Here is a 21167-nt window from a genome sequence, read left to right as displayed (position 1 = left end):
TGTCATCTTTAGTTCCGCCACTCGTAGAAGAAAGATCTAATTACAGTCTCCGCAATGCGGACGACATACAAGTTCCACGGGTACGCACAACGCTTTATCAAAACTCATTTCTTCCTTTAGCTGTACGTCATTTCAATGAATTGCCATGACCTACTCAGGAAGCTGAATTGCTATTTAGTTTCAAACACCACCTTAACGCGATTATTGCTAATGTTCCTAAATATTATTATTATGGAAGTCGAGAAACTTAGGTTTTGCATACTATGTTACGTACAATCTGTAGTTTACTTTTGCAAGGTTTCATCTCGTAAAAACAACATTGGTGTAATAAATAGTATCAAGAGTGGCCCTTTCCGCGAGACTGCATGCGCGATCTGACTTTATTCGCGAAAAAGAAAAGAATGGCATGGTTTAATTAAGCTCTCTTTTTTTGGCGGTAGAGATCTAAACTGAATCGAAACGACTTTATTTCTTCCTGAATATAAGGATACTTATAATAAAAGTCAGCAACTGCATTTTATTTTAAGGTAAATTACAATTTAGCGGGAGCGGGTCTTTATGACTGTTCTTTTAGATGTTAAAAATGGATATCCTGAAATTATTTTTTCGATTTTCTGATACTCATGGAAAATAAATCACTTATATTTATTAGTGTACCTAGCCAGAGGGTGTAAGAATGTTAAGTGCTAATGTCTGAATTCTACTTTGTGCGTTTTGACGAATATAAACGACACTGGACCTTCTTGCAAATCATCCAAGGACCGCTAGTGCGATTGATATGCAATTAGAATGGATTCACAGATATTGCGTTGAACTCAATAGGGACTTAGGTCAAACGATATTTGTCTTTGATTTAGTTTCGTACATCTGTTGCTAGACTGACCTTCTCAAAGTAGATTTTTCGCTATACCTGAGCGTTTCAATTTCGTTTATCAACTCTCTATTTTCATTTGATTCAAAATCTAAATCATGTTTGACCTCTTTTGTCTGTTTGTTGTCCCATTCTTCATAATTCATAATTTGGCTAAAAAGGTGGCATTGATATCAATTCAAATGCAGCATTTTTTGTATCTTTATACGTATAGGTAAATGTGTTCTCGTATGACCATTTCGGTATACGTCAAAATTGACTATTGGCGTCTACAGCCGGCAAGTGATTCTGCCTTTGCGACCAGTGCAAGCACATCTTGTTGTTTAATTGTCTGAACTAGATTAGCTAATGCAAACCGGGGGAAATCTGTCAGCATGACAGCAGGTAAAAAGGTACGAAAACTATGGCACCACTGAACTTCAAGGTACAGATCCACTGAGTCGGTAATAACTGAATCAGAATGCAAACTATAGTTTGGAAAAGTCTAAATCAGAGCAAAAGATTCAGTCGTAAGCAAATTTTCTCTCTTTCCTCGCACTCAATTTTATTCTTTCCTACTCATATAGAAGATAATGTCCCTACTTTCGTCATTACCAGTGTACTTTTATTAATGTTGACAAATTATTTTAACCAATAAAGTGTTATACAAGACAAAATTAGAAAAATAATTCGTTCAGAGAGATATTTAATGCGTAATGTTTCTGACATACATATTTTCAATTATTTTCGTTACTCTATAGCTTTTTGTTTCTATTTTAACATAATTATATTTCTGAAGAACGTCATTCCGAACTTCTCCTATTATAGCTATTATCATAACGAAATTAGTAGATTTCTATCATGAGATGGAATTAGAACTATCGGCTCTTTCGTAATATTTTTATGGCGCACCCAATTCTGAGCGCACTTTCAGACCGTACCAGTTGTATAACGAGCGAAATTTTGTTGAACTTCGACGGAACTTTAAGGTGGAGTGCGACCTTTAATTTTTTTTTAGATAGATCTATGAAAAATTAACGGAAGAAAATTGAGGATATTTCTAATTTATTCCAGTTTACCGTTTGGCTTTTGTTTAAGCCACATTTGTTTGGTGCGCTGTCAAACTTGACCACTAACGGCACTTTTCGGGCGTTATTTCTTGGCGTCATTTTCATTGTTTCTGTACGGTTTTCAGCATATCCCTGTTTTAGCTGGAAGCGGACGCAAATGAAATTTATATATTTTTAAAAGATTTAAAATTTCCTTTCCTGTGATATAAATTTCGTGAATGATCTATGACGTACCTTAAGATTATGACGCATTAAAGCGTCAGACTTATACAAAACGTAACGTAGAGTTTAGCTGGAAAATTGTCCGTTTTTCGAGAATAACATTTTTTCGTGTCGAGGAATTTTGTTTAAATTTCAATCATAAATGCGCAAATGTATTTACTTGCGTTTGATTAACAAAAAATTGTATGTCACCGAATTCGTTTTTTCAGTACCATCGATTTTGTTTCCCCAACCCCGAGCTGAAATGCGACGTTATTTGGTAGTATTTTTAAAGTTACACTAAAGTTTCGGACGATTTCGGAAAACTTAGAACCAGTTTTCGAAACTTTATCGTAAAAATATACGTTCAATTAAGGCATATACTGATATATAAAAAAAAAAAACATCACATATACAGTAAATCGAATTATATATGAAAATTGAAGTATTTGGTGGTATTTTAAAGTTACGCCGATAGTTTCGGACGATTTCGGAAAATTTGTACTAAGGAGCTTATTGTCGACATAATTTCGTTAAGTTATACGTTTAATGTTAGCATATACTGAAATATAAGAAAATAACAATTCGAATTATAATAGAAAAATGAAGTCCCGGCTATGTATGAGCTGTGAACTTTCGTGTTTTTTTTTATAATTTATTATAATTAACTTAGTTAGCATTCGAGTTTAATGTGTGATTATGATTAAATTACTCCTGTCAGAAAGCGCATCATATGAAGAAAAAATGATTTTCAACTTTATAAGAATTCGATTTAATCGTGGGATTTACGGTGTTCTGTTAGGGCCAGCGCCTACTCCCTGTAAATGGGAAGCCCGAAGGTACGATGGTATGATGGCTAAACGCGACAGTACAATGGCGAAAACAACGACAGTACGATGGTGACTGTTGAACTACTCTTCGGAATCAACTGTTGTGCTTCACCATCGTAGTGTCGCGGTCCGCGATTCTGCAAATTTCTAACTGAGTGTCAATCGCGATTCTCTGCGACATTATTTGTGAACACATCTTCTACTGTAACTCGGAATAGTTGAGTATTGCTTTTCGATCAAACCTTGCCGCTTGTTACACTTTAAAGAGTGCATATCCATTTCGACATCACAGTGAGCATGATATGTCTCCTGCAAAAACTTGAATACAACAAAGTCGGTACTGTTTAATGATTTTCTCTTTTAAGTTTTCTTTCTAATATGCAAAGGAAGAAACATTATATCAAGTCAGCAATCGAGCCCGATCTACAATCAGAAAATCAGTGATGAAAAATATAGAGTATTTCTTTAAACTAAAAAAGAATAAGTAGACAAATTCCGTTAACAGTAAAACTTTAACTTGTGGGTAATTCTTTACCTTTCCTACATACAACAACAATCCGACATCTAAAGCGCACGGTTATGATATTTTACATTGATATCTTCCATGGATGTACGGTCTCGCTGTCCTTTAGAAAATTTTGAAAAGGTAACATGCACGAGTCCATTATAACACATATTCACATTAAATACCAACAATGAAGATAATACAAACTTTTAATGATGTTTTAATAGAAGTAATTCCATTAAAATTACGTATCAAAATCGAATGCTAATAAAAATTATTATAATTGAAGCAAAAACCAAAAGTTCGCAACTCAAAACCAGCCGGGGCTATTTTTTTCTACTATTATTCTATTTACTGTATATGTGTTATTTCTTATGTTTCAGAATATGCTTTCATTGAACGTATATTTTTACGATAGAATGTCGACAACATCTTCCATAGTACAAGTTTTCCGAAATCGGCCGAGATTTTAGCGCAATTTTAAAAATACCACCAAATAACGTCGCATTTAAGCTCGGGGGTGGGGAAACAAAATCGGTGGTACTGAAAAAACGAATTCGGTGACGTACAATTTTTTGTTAATCAAACGCAAGTAAATATATTTGCGCATTTATGATTGAAATTTAAACAAAATTCCTCGACAAGAAAAAATGTTATTCTTGAAAAACGGACAATTTTCCAGCTAAACTCTACGTTACGTTTTATATAAGTCTGACGCTTTAATGCGTCATAATCTTAAGGTACGTCATAAATCATTCGCGAAATTTATATCACAGGAAAGGAAATTTTAAATCTTTTAAAAATATATAAATTTCATTCGCGTCCGCTTCCAGCTAAAACAGGGATATGCTGAAAACCGTACAGAAACAATGAAAATGACGCCAAGAAATAACGCCCAAAAAGTGCCGTAAGTGGCCAAGTTTGACAGCGCACCAAACAAATGTGGCTTAAATAAGAGCCAAACTGAAAACTGGAATAAATCAGAAATATCCTCAATTCTCTTCTGTTAATTTTTCATAGATCTATCTAAAAAAAATTTAAAGGTCGCACTCCACCTTAATGACTGATAGGAATAATGTTTTGATTTTAGCTGATTAAAATGTTTTTATAATTATGATTACAATGCTGCTTTGCATTTTCGATAAAGTAGAATAATTATACCGGCTTTTACATCCCTTAGTTAGAAAACAGGTAATTTTTCCTATGACTTAGTTTAAACATATTTTTATTCAGAAAATCATGAAATACACAATATAACATTTCAGGAATTGGACTTCCGCGTTTAAGCTGTTAATTATAAATCTGGCTTTAGGAATTGAGATAGCTATCAGTATAGCTAGCGATCAGTGTAACTATTGAAAGATCGGTGGTCCAAACTAGGTACGGAGGAACACTTGGAGTCTTTTCCTCCACCATGTAAAGTTGAAAGCCGCCATATTACCTAATAAATAAAATACTATCGCATACTCGGGGCTTTTGCCGGCTCGCCTCAGCGAGCCGGTATTACGTAAGGAATTTAGTGAGAAAACAACATGAACACACCTACAACTCCGAACGTTCCGAAACTATGACCAACCTGGATTCCAGCTTCATAGTATCAATAAAACAAAAATTAGAGACCAAATATTACGTTTTGCAAAGTAACCAATAGAAATCGGGCTTACAAAGTATAAATGTCCCCCCCCCCCCCCCCCCATGTTTGGTGCCCATAAGTATAGTAACCCAAGTATGTCTTTGAAACGAAAAGAGACGTCATAAGATCAAAGCTCTGAAGCTAATGAAAGGGAATACTGCACTTGAACTCGATAGAGTCACACATGCAACAGAAAACTTTTTAATTTATGACACAAGTGATTTGCTTTGCTAGATAAACACGACATAAGTAACACAACGGTTTTGTGCATATGCTGTGTACATATCCACATCTTACCTGATAAAAGGCACAGGTGGCAGTAACGTACCTAGGACACAGTATGGGTCCATGAGCCATATTATACACTTAAATATATTACAGTTATAAAGTCTTCTCAGAAAAAAATGCCAAAAAGTCATTTTGAATTTGTTTTTGCCCCAGTGACAATTAGGCATTAGAAAGGTGTTTATGAGGATTTTGACATGTGCATTGCTTCAAGGTCCATAATCTTTTTTTTTTTAAAATATTTCCTTAACAATGATTGGGGCCGTCTTGAGCAAGTGAATAATCTTCAGAAAAATCTTACTTCAAACCCTGTGGAAATAGCTTGTAAAATGTCATAAACCTGAATCCCCTGTGGCACTCTGATACGGAGTGATCTCCTATAAACGATTTACTGTCAACTCGTCCCCCAGTCAACTCGTCCCCATTTTTGTCATTTCGTATCCCTTGACGATTTCAAAAATGGTCATTTTCCGTCGTCACCCCCCACACTTTTCTGTCCCTCCTTTTAGGCTTATTTTTATCAATGTTTCCTAGATTACAGGGACATAAATAGTTAATAGATATACATTATTTCTGTAGATTATGATTAATATAATTATGATGTAAAATATGTGTTCTGTAAAATATTTTCTACATAAAAAAAACATGAAAATTTTACTTTGTTTTGCTTTATAAATACCCGATCGTATATAAAAGCGCAGAGTGCATGCACGTTTCGTAGCTTAAAGTGTTGCGGCCGTGTATCTTGTAAAGATACTTCTTGTTTTTCTTGTGCTTACAGGATCTTACAGTGTAATACAAAATGTACAAGTGTATACATCATGTAATTAACTGACAAAGATATTTTTTGCGTTATATACAAAAAGCGAGGTCTTCTCAAATCCGAAGTCTTACATCGATGTATATGATAAACATATACACAAAAATACATAAACAAGGACACAAAAGGCGAAAAGACCAAATAAACGCTGCGTAAACTACAATGGGATTTTATGACAAATCCATGAATCGCGCTAAATGATTCTTCGATGATTTGCCAGAAGTCCCTATGTCCGATACAGTGTTCTCTATCATGTTTTTATGGGAACATTGATATCAGTTTGACATCGGTTCTTAAGGTTGAGACGTAAGAAATTACCGTGAAAGCGTAACTGTCATAAACGGGTATAACTGTGACTAAAAATTATTAAGTTTATTGTCAAATAAAAATTTTCCTTTAAGTTTATCGGTGTAATGTGCGGTAAACCCAATGTTCTTATGGCGGTAATCATGCAGATTGCTCTCCCATGATATATTTTGAAAGCAGTATTTCACGAAGTACTTCATATTTGGTTTAGAAGGTCTGCAGGGCCATTTATTTCCAAGGTCACAGTTTTCACATACTTGTGAAGAATAAAATCATATTCTCCACACTTTCACATTAGTTTTGTGTTTGTCCGAAAACTGTATTTACAAGAAAATCACATTTTTCACTGATTCCTTTCGTGCTTTTAGTGTTGCAACGTATTGGAATCTTCATCATCATCATCATAATCATCATCCTGAGAGGCAAAAATAATTATTATAGTTTAGCATCAGACGCCTGTCCTTCCATCCTGGCCTGATGCACACGGGTGATTGGTACCAAACCTAGTTGTGCGTTCTGTTCGCTTATATTTTGCTAAAGATGTGGGACCTTGTTATGTTTTCTAAATAGAATATTACAAGGGAGGCAGCTCGAAGTTTGATAAAAATTAACTAGTAGGAAACCTAATGAAGTGTCGTGAGACCGTATAAATCTCACCAAGCATAAATCTTCTTATGGTCATCTACTTATACTTCTGCTACCGCTGCTATAACTACTGCTGCTGCGACTACTGCTAGTGGTACTTCTGCTGTTGCTGCTGCTACAACTACTGGTACTACTACTGCCGATGCCGCTGCTGCTGCTACTACTGCTACTACTACTACTAATGTTGCTGCTTCTGCTACTACAACTTAAACCACTTCTGGCGATGCTGCTGCTGCTGCTACTGCTGCTGCTACTGCTACTGCTACTGCCGCTGCCACTGCCACTGCCACTGCCGCTGCCGCTGCCGCTGCTGCTGCTACTGCTACTGCTGTTACATTGTATTGTTAGTTTTGCCTAAATCCAAAATCCTAATACACAGACATGTACCATAAAATATAATTTATTTTAGCAATAGCCAAGATCGAACCTGCACCGCAACGGCGACAGCGCCTAGCAACAACAACCAAGAGCCTAACATAACAACTCGCAAGTTAATATACGTTTACTCTCTCTGATGGATCAATTCATATGGAAACGAACCTACTTGCATACTTATAGTAAATAAATTTCGGGAGTTCATAAGCACGCAATATGTGAACAACGATTCAGGTGTAAAAATGCCGTTTCCTTTTCATTTAAATGTAAATAATGTGTTTGCGACCATGCAGGAGGGGGCAAGAGATTAAGCCAGACACACACAGGAACGACTACTTTCAGTACCACAAAATAGCTAATTACATTGACAAGAAAATCTTACATGATCATGTTTAATCCAATTGCGCGGTAACGAATTAAAAACTACTTGAAAATAATTTAATGACAAGTTTGAATTGTTGAATTCGTACAATATTTTATCAGTGACATAAACCGTTCTTTAAAGACCAATGGCGGAATAATTGTGCTCTGTTTAGTTTCTGTGTTGGTTGGCTATACATGCCTTGTGTAAGGAAAGTGAAACGCTGTTATATTACATTCTACTTACATATTCATTGATTGCCAATAATCTGGTAATATCGCGCGGAGCTTAACCTCATAGGCCCAAGAGTGAAAGCATAGTGGTGTCTTTCCTTTCTTCCATGTAGAAACCTTATCAAAATATACGCTGTTCACGGGCATTAAGAGCTACATTTAGATAATATTAGTCGAGATCGATGAAAACAAAGGAGAAAAAAAAAATGAATGGCTTTCCTGATACATTTTCAGTTCATTTCAAACATAAATCATACATCACCTTACTTCAAGTTTGTTCAATATAGAACAAATACAATATGCTAGTCTAAGCGGAAACAAAATGTATTTATACACCGGCATGCACGATTCTGGTGTAGGACTTAATGTACAATATAGCAAGATAGGACAGCAAAGGTGTGACGTCACCATTATTACCGTTGATATCTTCGTCAATTTCGACATCATCATCTTCTTCATCATCAGCTCCATCCCCGTCACCATCAGCATTATCATCTTTACCATCAGCTCTATCACCGTCACCATCAGCATCATCATCTTCATCATCAGCTCTATTATCGTCACCATTAGCGCTTCGATAGGTCATCATCATGTCATCATCACCAACACAACCACTATCATCACCATCATTAGTCAACAGAACCAGCATAACCATTATCATTATCACGATTATGATTAATACCATTTATCATCATCATCATCATCATCATCATCAGTCAATATAATCAGCATAACTCTCATCATCATCATTACATTATCATCATCATCATCATTATCATCATCGTCGTCGCCGTCGTCGTCATCATTATCATCATCGTCGTCGTCATCATCATCATAATTATCATCGACAAAACAACCGTGATCATTATCTTTCTCTCTTTTATCATGAAACAGATCAATTTAATATTCTGTTTAGTTAATAATAGTTCAGTAACAGATTAATGTTTTTTAGAACATTTTATATATCGGTTAATAACTTTAAACAAAATCTAATTTTAATCGCATATCCTACATAGCAAACTTTCATACAAGATTAATATTTGAGCTGTAATTTGTAATCAGATTAATCTAACAATTTTCATGTTTTCGAAAACTGAATTATTACAGTTTTAATATTTGATCAGTGTTCTTTCTATGAAAATACTGAGATAAACTTTTTACAATTTGTTTAGCCAGTACTCCTGTGTATCTATTCAACGATGTATACGACGGTTTATGTTTTTTTGGCATTGAAATCTTACTTGGCATTTTCTTATTGTTAACGTATAGGGTATTTGCTAAAATGCGCGTGACAAACTGGGATAGTGGAATTCTATACTGTGAATCAATGCGGGCTAATTCAAAAGCTATAAAACATTTAAGGTATCCATCATTTATTCATTTCGTTTAGTGAAAGTTCAGAGCGGCGCATCGCACCGTGTTCCTTAGATACCAGTCGTATAAACACATAAAACACAGGCAAGAACAATAAAACACAAAAAAGGATTAATGCGGACAAGACACGCAAAAAAGGAAAGGACGCGCATCGAATGTCTCTAAAATTCTGAAATTAAAATATCCATCTTCAACATGACTGGAAAAGTAATTGCATAAAAAAGTATTATTCACTTACAATAAGACTATACATTTTTTCCAGGGAAAATATACAACTCTTATGTTTATCTTCTAGAAAAAAGGACCAAAAAATCTTAATTTATAGGAAAAGACGGATTTGAATTGGATTACAATAGATTGTGAACGGTTTATTTCTTATCTAAAATTGTCTTATTCGTTTATAATTGGATTATTTGAGTGACAGCTTTCTTCTATTACAATGACAGGATCCGAGGGACAGAAATGGGAGAAACCAGGGGACCCAGGACAGATCCCCATTCAAGCCAGAATCAGGGGTTCGTATAAGTTTTATAACTATCATTTTCCTGTTTAAGAAAGAAAACATTTTATGTTTGAAAAATCGAATTTTCATACATCGTGGCGGTATTTTTATATTTGATATCACTGTTTTTTTTTATATAGAAATATGAATCTATAACAATGTTATATCAACGACATCAACATCAGCACCAACAACAGTGGCAACAACACCATAAAATGATTGTCTAAATGTTATTGAGTAGTTCTTAAATCGATGGAGGACCTACCCAATGTTTTAACCAGTCCTTTCGGTTTAAAATTAGCCTCTCTCCCTCCCTCCTCCTCAAGCCTGCTTGTAACCGGGAACATAGAAAGCAAAAACCTAGAGCTAACAACTTTATTGTGGAAAATGCGAAACTTTATGAAAGAAAGAGCAGTACCAAACTAAACATGAGTTCACGGTTTTAATGCTATCATAACTATATTCATATATTAAACATAAATTGTTTTCTTGTGCGAAAAAAAAAATGCTGAAGTGTTGCATTTATGTTTTTCATAATTACCACACGCGATTTTGACAGTTTAACACTTTATTGTAAAAACGACCTGACTGCCAACTGTTAGTATAAATATTTCATTCATATGTTTTAAATTAATAATTACTACTGCCAAATATAATCCCTTGACGCGTTTTAAAACTAAACAAAATTTATAATCTCTAACTTACAAATAGTATACGCTGATTGAATGGATGGCTGCCAGTCAATAGTTAAAACCATTGCCCGATGTCCAAAGAACCGAGGACCAATATAGTTTTTACTGTTGAACTATAAACCATTGAATAAGTCTTTGATTACACGACATCTGAAATTTTCACTTTTTTAAATGTTTGAATTTAGATGCCCAGTAAACACGTTTTGGATACACACCGGTCGTATAGCACAAATATGGACCGGCAGTTTGTGTAATAACATTAAGTATGTAACAAGTAAAACAAGAGTTTTCACATGCGCTCGATTATTTTAGAATATTACCACACCACTAGCATACTTTTTTTAGCGGAATTTATGGAGACTGTCTCTGTGCAATCATTTTTGCAATTCCGAAAACTTTTAAAGCATTTGAAGTAAACCAGCTTACATAAAACTCGTATCATAAAAAGATTTAAAAGGGACATTCATTTGACAAGATGTGAGCTAGAATAATGTAGTTTGTCCAACGTCAGAGGTTTCTCAGTGATTTTCAGTTTGGAGTGTCTGAGAACTCTACTTACATGCCATGCAAAACAGTTGAACCATTTTAACCACAAATAGCCAAGTTTATAATTTCACGACAAGCAGACATCCAGCTGGCTTACGGAAGGTTAGTGGTTCTTCCCAGGTGTCCGCCTTTGATGAAAAAATATATGGAAAGTCCCCATATAACATATAATTGTTTCGGTGTGACGTTGAATCCAACGAAACAAAACAAAACAAAAACTTTCATATCGTTAACACCGTATACATTGATCCTTTTACGTAACAGTATTGTCATAAAAGTAGATAAATATTTGAAAGATTTTGATAGTGTAGTAGTTTGTTTAGCATTATTGTTTCGGTACCTCAATTGAATGAGTGTAATGGGCGGCTTTTTTATTTTCTATAGCTAATAATATATCAGTTCAGTATTACATTACGTAGCAGATAAACATTTTGTTAAAGATAAATAAATACTATTCCTCATGTCATCTTTTCCTTTTGAAATAAAATATTGAATGATGATTGAGGTGGTATCGCTATTATCCCATATAAAATAGAACTACACTTAAACCCACGTTACTGATACATATTTTAAATATGACACAAATACAACAAGTATTGGGTCCAACGTGCAACTTTTGTGATTAAAGAAAATTTGACTGTTCTCATATTCCAAGTCTTTCTGTTCTTTTGTACCTGCATACAAGTAGGGACATTGTCACGTAAAGCCAACATTTTTATGGCATAAACCTTCGTTAAAGGCTGTACAATATTTTAAAATGTCACTTTTTACAGATCGAAAAGTTATTTACTGATTACGATTACATTACATTTTATTCGATTAAGATTACATATAATGGAAGTTTCAGTTAGTAAACCCGTCTGCAAAGCTCAATAGGGAGAGCGCAGATCTACGAATCACGAGGTCGTGAATTCGATCCACGGGCGGGGCGTATATTCTCCGTGACGATTTGATAAAATACAATGAGTCTGATATCATTCCGGTCATCCACCTTTGATTCATGTGGGGAAGTTTTCAGTTACTTGCGGAGAACAGGTTTGTACTGGTTCAGAATCCAGGAAAACTGGTTAGGTTAACTGCCCTCCCCATTACTGAAATACTGTTGAAAAGTGACGTTAGAGCCAAGACAGACAAAAGGCATTTGGTTTCTTTGCATTACAAAACACAGATGTAATTGATAACACCCTATTACGATTACTGTATGTCTGCCCACTTTCTCAGCGAAGAAAAAAAATGACTTGTGTCAGTTTACAATTAAATAGTTCCTGTTTGCTTGAGTTAACAAACTTGATTCAGTGATTCATTTTCAAGCTGCATTAAAATTATATCTGAAAATTAAAAAAATAAATATACCAAAATGGATATTACAAGTAGGAAACAGATAGCCTGTCTTTTTACCACCTTAGCGTAGTTGAGCAGTAGAACTGGCAATTATTATACGACATGACAATGTAGAATATATGAGAATGGTGCATTATGCATGATCTATTGATTGCAGATAAATGATTTACTTAAGAAATAATAAATCTGTTCCTATATTTTATCAGTTAATAAAATATGGGCAGGAGTTTGGATGCGTAATAATTAAATCACGAGTGCGCAGCACGAGTGATTTAATTATTCGCATCCAAACGACTGCCCATGTTTTATTAATTGATAACATTATTGGAACATATTTATTATTTCGATTCTAACAATGCAAATAATTCGCATTTTACAGTAGAATACTACATTTTCAGCGTAATACGTCATTCGGGTCATATGCTGTTACAATTTACCCCCTATGGTTAGAAAGTGTTGCATAGCCAATGGAACGTATATATATTTGTTTATTTTTTATCAGAATTTTGAGAAGTATATATAATTTAGTAATCTAACAGCTCGCAAACTAATTATGAACAGAATCATCAAAATAAGCGAGCTGAGCCTGTATTTAATACGAGTGACGAGATTAACATTTATATGACGTCACATCATTATGACGTCATACTTTATGTCATACATTTATGACGTCACCGCTGAATCATAATTAAGCTAATTGAATTCGCTCGTAGAAATCAGAGTGTGTTTTACGGACCTACACATAGGTCAGTATGAGTTTTTATTATATTTATGTTTTTGAAATGCTGTTTTCAACCGTTTGGCCCTGAAATAATTCGTATGTAATGGAACTAAAGTAGAAGCTCTTATGTTACAATCATAGGGGGGTGAAATGTAACAGCCAACCATATTTTATCGTAGATTCATGTATAGGCGATTTCGCTATATGTTTATATAGCAGTTGCTGCGGATCGTGTTAGAATTTTTCATTAATTGAAATCATGATTTATGATGAATTTTATAATTTATTATAAGGTTTCACGCTATGAAGACCATAAACCGTTACAAGACATTATCACGCGTACGGATGTCGGTCACATGAAATAATGTTTTCTGACGAGCCTCGGCAACGGAGTTCTGCGCACCATCCGATTCTTAGGCGGTTTGAAAGTTTCAGATAAAGTAACAGATTCAGTTACATATTGATTTGAAACCAGAAACAAAATCTGTCAACTTAAACTGTCCAGATAGAAAACATTTGCGAGAAGAGAAAATGTAACATACTCCCGGGAATTATTCTGTAATATATCAAAGCGATGCACCATTTGCAATTCCAAAATAATTGGAGTTGTGTATAAACGTGAACATTACACAATATATACGTATATATTATTACTGTGTATGTATTCCATAATCAGTTTTTACTGGTGCCTTTCCTTAATCATTGCACTTATACTGCATTTTTTCACCAGTATTTATGTATCATACTATGATCCTGTTTATGATTTTTACGCCAAACTCTTTGTCTAATTTTGACGTTGTCGTCATCGACATCGTTTCACGTTGACGTCGCTTCCTTTGTTATGTTTATTTTGAACCCTGAAGAAGGCTAATGTAGCCGAAACGTTGGTTAAAAATAAAGTGACTTGTTTTAAAAAGTTTTTGTAGTTTTGACTACTTTTAATACTTATGAACGTGAACGGCATGTTGTTGTTAACCGAGATGCTTTCAATAACTGATAAATCATGAAATGTCTGTTTCCAGTATTACAGACGTATTTTAAATAAAAGAAATTTCTAAATTATTCATATTTCTAAACCATATTTAGACAGCAATCCGTGACATAGTTAAATGTGACATTGAAGAAACAATGTGACATTATGTTTATTTTGATATTTACATTATATATTCAATGACTTTCTCTTAATTGAGGCAAAATAACACTATATTTTCAGAAATCAGTTAAGTATTGAACAGACGTATCATTTCTGTGAAATGCAAGCCTGTTTCGTTTCCAATGACGGTAAATAACTCAGAAGTCAACCTGAAATCCTTGACACATTGCTTAGAAATCCGTTACCGAGGCTCGTCAGAAATCATTTCATCGTGTAACCAGTGTACCTAGGGGTGATTATGTTCTCGACAAAAAGAGCAGTTCTGTACAGTAAATTAATGATTAATTGATAAAGGACATTGATAGCAAATCAACCGAGAAGAAGTCTTTTATGCGAATGAAGGACCCAAATCGAGCATTTTTTTGAGAATGAATATTTCATCTCTTTCAGGGATTGTCATTCCACTTTCCGTCAGAGTAAATGCTGTATGTTACAGATTTACGTTTCTGAAGATAAAACATAAACATTAAATTTACAGTTAGGATGCTCCTCGCATGTAGGGAGCAAATATTATGACGTTGCCCATGCATTCAAATGAAAACTACTGTCTGAGTAAGACTACGCAGCGATTTTAATCACAAAGACTGCTCCACCCATCCCGTCCCCTCACCCTTTCCCTCCCACCATGTGAGATATTGCATCCTTTTCAAATTAGAAAGGTATTGATTGTCGTATATATGTATGCACATATATCATCCCATTTTTTTGGTATTTGTCCTGGTCCTTTTGCCATTTTCCTTTGTACTGAATAATATTTGTATTAAATCAATAATCATTTTCATTCCGTTCACCTCAAATAAACTAAGGCCAGTAATACTAATGAGGCATTAATTGTTCAAGTTGGAATTAAAATATTGTAAAACGAGTTAAGCCGATAAAATCGCCGACAATAAACACAGATAGATTGAAGAGATACGCCAACAATAATATAGAGCGGAATTTTGCAGTTATCGGAACAAACGCCAATCAGGCCATAATGATTTAAATCCCCATGAAATATTCATACAATTCATATTAACTAATCACAAAATCCATTATTGTAATGAACTGTAATTTCGCTCGTTTGCACTCACTCAATAAACACAAGCGCGCTGCAGGGTAATTTCACATTTTCATCTCATTAAATTGAAACGGCATGGTAAGAGAGACACAGCCATTTTTATACGCCCGTTTGAAAAACGGGACGTATTATGGGAACGCCCCTGGCGGGCGGATGGGCGGGCGGCGTCCACAGACCTTGTCCGGAGCATATCTTCTATATGCATGGAGGGATTTTGATGAAACTTGGCACAGTTGTTCACCATCATGAGACGGAGTGTCATGCGCAAGAACCAGGTCCCTAGGTCTAAGGTCAAGGTCACACTTAGAGGTCAAATGTCAAATTCAAGTATGACTTTGTCCGGAGCATATCTTCTTCATGCATAGAGGAATTTTGATGAAAGTTGGCACAATTGTTTATCATCATGAGACGGAGTGTCATGCGCAAGAACCAGGTCCCTAGGTCTAAGGTCAAGGTCACACTTAGAGGTCAAAGGATACAAGAATGAAAACTTTGTCCGGAGCATATCTTCTTCATGCATAGAGGGATTTTGATGAAAGTTGGCACAATTGTTCATCATCATGAGACAAAGTGTCATGCGCAAGAACCAGGTCCCTAGGTCTAAGGTCAAGGTCACACTTAGAGGTCAAAGGATACAAGAATGAAAACTTTGTCCGGAGCATTTCTTCTTCATGCATGGAGGGATTTTGATATAACTTGGCACAAATGTTCACCACCACAAGACGGAGTGTCATGCGCAAGAACCAGGTCCCTAGGTCTAAGGTCAAGGTCACACTAAGAGGCCAAAGGTCAGATACAAGAATGACTGTCCGAAGCATTTCTTCTTCATGCATAGAGGGATTGTGATGTAACTTGGCACAATTATACACCATCATGAGACGAAGTGTCATGCGCAGTTCCCTTCTTTAGAATTACTTCCCTTTTTGTTACTTTAAATAGCTTATATTGTAACTTTTTCATTACTAGACGTAGGGAAAAATCGAGACCACTTTTCTGTAGTACAACATGCATGTTACATCCAATTTTGAGGTGTATTTTGACCAATCTCTACCTGGTAAGGATTTTTGTGTGGACTTACAATTTTTTTTTTTTTGGAATTTTTTTTTTTTTTTTTTTTTTTTTTTAAAGATTAACTTCCCTTAGTTGTTACTATAAATAACTTATATTGTAACTTTTTTATAATTGACCGTAGGGAAAAACCAAGACCACTTTTCTGTGGTACAACATAGTTGTTACTTTCTAATTTTAGGTGTATTTTAAGGTATCTCTACCTGGTAAGGAGTTTTTTGTGGACTTAGAAAAACAAAAGAATTACAATGATTACTAAACAACCACAAAATTAAAATTACATCTGCAAATACAGGTGCTAGAGTAAAGAAATTTGCTGTGACGGGCGTATATTGTGACGTTCTGGCACTCTTGTTCAAATTAAGTTTACACTTTTCTGGTCATAAAAGCATATACCTTTTGCGCATATAATATTCGATTATGGTCAGTATTTTATAATGTTTGGAGATAATCTGGTATATAGATCTGGTATAATAATAATAATAATAAAAATAATAATAATAATAATGATAATAATCATCATCATCATCATCATGACTTAAATTTACTTCATATGTTCCGCGTCGTTTTTCCCTTTATAATGGGACAATAAAAAATCAAATAATAGCGCGGACTTTGCGTAAATTATTGACAATACCATTTATCATAATAATGCCCTAATTTCTGTCAGTCCCACATGCCAGAGATTTTTTGTTTCATATGGAAGTCCACATTTGTCATAATGTTACATCTTTATTTTTCAGGACCAGGACCTGCTCACTACATGTTGCCACCGACTGTCGGCAGAAACAACGCTGATGTAACAAAGCGTCAATCTCCAGCATTCTCCTTTGGGTCAAGGTCATGGTGTAAGTCAAATGATTTGCTTGGATCTAACATGCCAAATATCTAAAACTTCTTTATTATAGATAACAATACTTTAATTCCATATGGAACATTAAAGATAAACTGGAATTTTATAGAAAAAATACGTTTTTTTTTTCAGCATAACTCAGATCTAGGAACTGTTGCTGTTATTCACGGAAGCATGACCAGAAGACACACATTTACTGTTGTTATGTCTGTTTGCCACTTAAATTAATAGAAATGCCAGAGCTAGAAAGGCACAATAAAGAATCAGTCAGCCGTTATTGGCTATTTAAAATGTAAAAGATATACTAGTATCGCATTTCGCATCAGATAACAGCACGACAGAAACGGCGTTTCATACATTCTTCAGTATAATGCACAGAACATCAAGTGGACAGTGTCTTCTATTGTTTACTTGTTATACATGCTATACCATATCCCTAGGTTACGAGGACCACGTTACCCAACGGGAAAATATACTAGCCTGTTTCCATCATGCATTTCTCCCCTAAAACGCGCAGTTCGGCAAATGGGCACTATGCATCCTGTACAATCAACTAGTTATCTATCTTCCGTCGTGCACCAATCACATATTCTCATCAGCTCACCTACGACCCTCACAGTAGTTTTCTTCCCACATTTTGTTCCATATATTTCTGAAACATCTGTTGTTTCACAATATTCGCTTCTAATATAATGATGCTAGGCTGTATGCAACACATTCGCCCAATTCTTTTCCATTGAAAATTATGACATTCATGTGGTATAAACAGCAGGGAAGGCGCCAAAGTAACAACAACGCTGCTTAGTGATAACGGGACGCTGTTTTGGCGACGTCCGCGTATAGTCACGGGAAAAGTTCCTTAGATGACTAGCGCGTATTCATGGTTGCGACCTATTGCTGCGTTCATTTCAATGACACGAAAAAAAAAATTTGTTGAATGCTAGCGCGTTTATATTTTGTCGAATCTCTTTGTATAAATGATGAAACCGGAAAAAAAATATTATCTTAATTGAGTGAGATTACTCACAATGTAATGAAAATTAAGCACACAGTAAAATGTTTAATTGGTGAAAGGCTGGACTTTACCTTCCTGTTCCTTATTTGAAACAGAGTACACCAGTGTGTTGCATTTTTTTCACGTATCGGAAATCTACAGATCCGTGGTTCAATTTCATGACAATTTTCTCATACGAACATGATAGAAACATTCTAAAAATTTAGTACTTTATGCATTTAATTATAACCAGTTCTATTTTTTAAAAATTAAAGTTATCTCATATTTGTTTCCAGTGTGTTTATTTCATTTTCATTTTTACCCTTCAGTTCTTCAACGATAATTGGCATAGCGGGTTACATGTACCTTTAAAGGACACAATTTCAGGTGTCTATAGAATATCTTAAATAGGCTCCACGACAGCATTTCCTGTGTGTATTATTTAATCTGCTAACCTTATCGATGCTGCGGAAATGCTTCAAAAAGGCAGCCATAACGAACACACATGGTGACAGTTTTAACGTTTTTTGAACGTTATAAAATACTGAATGAAAGGCCAATTAATCGATCGTTCTGTGTTTTATTTGTTCAGAAAGTAGTAAAGGTGTAATAGCATTACGTTCTCTCAAAGGAAATTGTTACATTATTTGTAAAACGCATTCCGTTTGCGTTTTCTCAAGTTTTTTAATGTATGGATAACATAATTATGAGCCGTGCCATGGGAAAACCAACATAGTGGGTGTGCGACCAGCATGGATCCAGACCAGCCTGCGCATCCGCGCAGTCTGGTCAGGCTCCATGCTGTTCGCTTTTAAAGCCTATTGGAATTGGAGAAACTGTTAGCGAACAGCATGGATCCTGACCAGACTGCGCGGATGCGCAGGCTGGTCTGGATCCTTGCTGGTCGCATACCCACTATGTTGGTTTTCCCATGGCACGGCTCATATTATGTTTTTTCATGTCGTAACATCTTAAGAATCCCCAGGGATTGGTTGGTGCCCGAGCCCATTTTGCCCAAGACTGCCAGGAGAAATCTGCAAATGCTGTTACCAGGAAACGAACATGCGTAAACGCTGTTCTAGCATAAAACGTGTAAAACAGCTAAATTGTATGAATTACGTGCATATTAAGCGTACAAGGCGCCTTTGAACGTGTTTATCACGAAAAGGGCGCTATATTAAACTGGTATAATAATATTTTCCTCTTAGACTCCTCGACCTAAGTAGGCGTTAAATTGCCATGATAAGGTTACGTTTACGTCTCTCCATTGATCACGTATATATCAAGATATGTTATAACAACGTTAACACAACGTTACAGCCTTCGAAAAAGCAAAACGACAGTTTTATGCTAGAATGTCATTTCAACTTTTCCTTTTGATAAAAGCGATAAACTAGTCATTCTCCTTTTGTAAAATGAGTTACTTTGTTTATTTAAAACACGACAATCCTTATTACATGTAGTCCTGCCCACGACGAATTTGCTATTTTACGTACTTGTAATCTATGCATACACAGGGGTAGGGGCAAATATATGACCCTCGATAGCGGGTATAAAATTGAAATATTTGCGTCGTATGATTAAGTTTTGAGGCCTGTATATTAGACTGGCTTATAGCCAAGTGTGTCATTCTCTTTGAATAAAGTAGCATCATCATCTTAATCATCTTCATCAGTAACAACAACAATATCATCGTCATCAGTAACAACAGCAAAATCATCATCAACATCATTATCATCATCATCATCGTCGTCGTCGTCGTCGTCGCCATCACCATCATCATTATGATACAGAAAAAATACAAATGCTTAACATCATATCATTATGCAGCTTGATTCATGATAATCTGTGTACTTTGATACCGTCATCATTTTCTATATAACAGACCAGACGGCATTAGATGGAAAGCCGGACCTCTGACTATAAAACTCGAGCTCGAATCCTATCAGGATAATACGGTCACCATTATCGCTTATGCACATTTTTTCTTAACTATAACGGCAGCGAAATTGTACATTAACCAAGTATTTTGCAGAAAATAATGCAAATTAGCCCAAATCGTTTCTTTTTTCCTATAAAACTAAGTCTTATAATCAGACAAAATAATGTATGTAAAGTGATATCTCGATTTTTATTACCGTTTCAAGAACATTACAGGATTAAGTTAAAAAACTACTTCAAAGCGACATCTGAATCTCAAGTATATATTTAATTGGATTGTAAACAATACAAAATATCTCGAGGAAACTTCAAGTATTCATGTAATATATTGTGTAACGTGAAGTACTGATAACAAAACTTGATTTATCTTTAATGATATTTTAACTACAACGTTGAGTGATATAGAGGAGCGGGTGAGTGCCGCAAAGACACCGTAGGTCTCCGAAATCGTATATAAATAGCTTCACATAAATTCTTGTATAACGATTTTTTTTATAAATGATCTCGTTATATTTTATTTTAAGTATCTGGACAAGTCTTTATTTGACACGGTGTAAGATGATTTTCAGACCTCTTAAATGTAATTGATGACCTAGAATATTAAATCTATCAATCTTCAGAACATAAAGATAAACAACATATAGCACTTGAATCAGATTTTGGATTTTCCTCCATTAATTAATGAATCATTAAGAGTTTTTGCAAACATCAAAGCTAATCTTTATATACTTTTCAAGAACTTTGTGGGGACATAAATTCTGGAGTTCTTGTTTGGTTTAGTTTATTGTTTTCCTTTATTCCATTGTAA

At 35.0% G+C, this 21167-nt stretch overlaps 1 protein-coding gene across 1 annotated transcript in view; it reads left to right on the top strand.

Moving 5' to 3' along the window:
• The window catches only part of LOC123551010 (outer dense fiber protein 3-like), a 41121-nt gene that overhangs the window by 9189 nt on the left and 10765 nt on the right, over positions 1-21167 (top strand). The window contains exons 2-3 of the mRNA XM_045339604.2: positions 9935-10003; positions 17315-17419. Coding sequence (XP_045195539.1) covers positions 9935-10003; positions 17315-17419 — 174 coding nt within the window. The remainder of the gene's footprint in view (positions 1-9934; positions 10004-17314; positions 17420-21167) is intronic.

Source organism: Mercenaria mercenaria, chromosome 4, assembly GCF_021730395.1.
Source record: "Mercenaria mercenaria strain notata chromosome 4, MADL_Memer_1, whole genome shotgun sequence".
NCBI classification, from domain to species: domain Eukaryota; kingdom Metazoa; phylum Mollusca; class Bivalvia; order Venerida; family Veneridae; genus Mercenaria; species Mercenaria mercenaria.
Note: the sequence above shows the minus strand (reverse complement) of the source record. Positions and strands in the feature narration are given on the sequence as shown.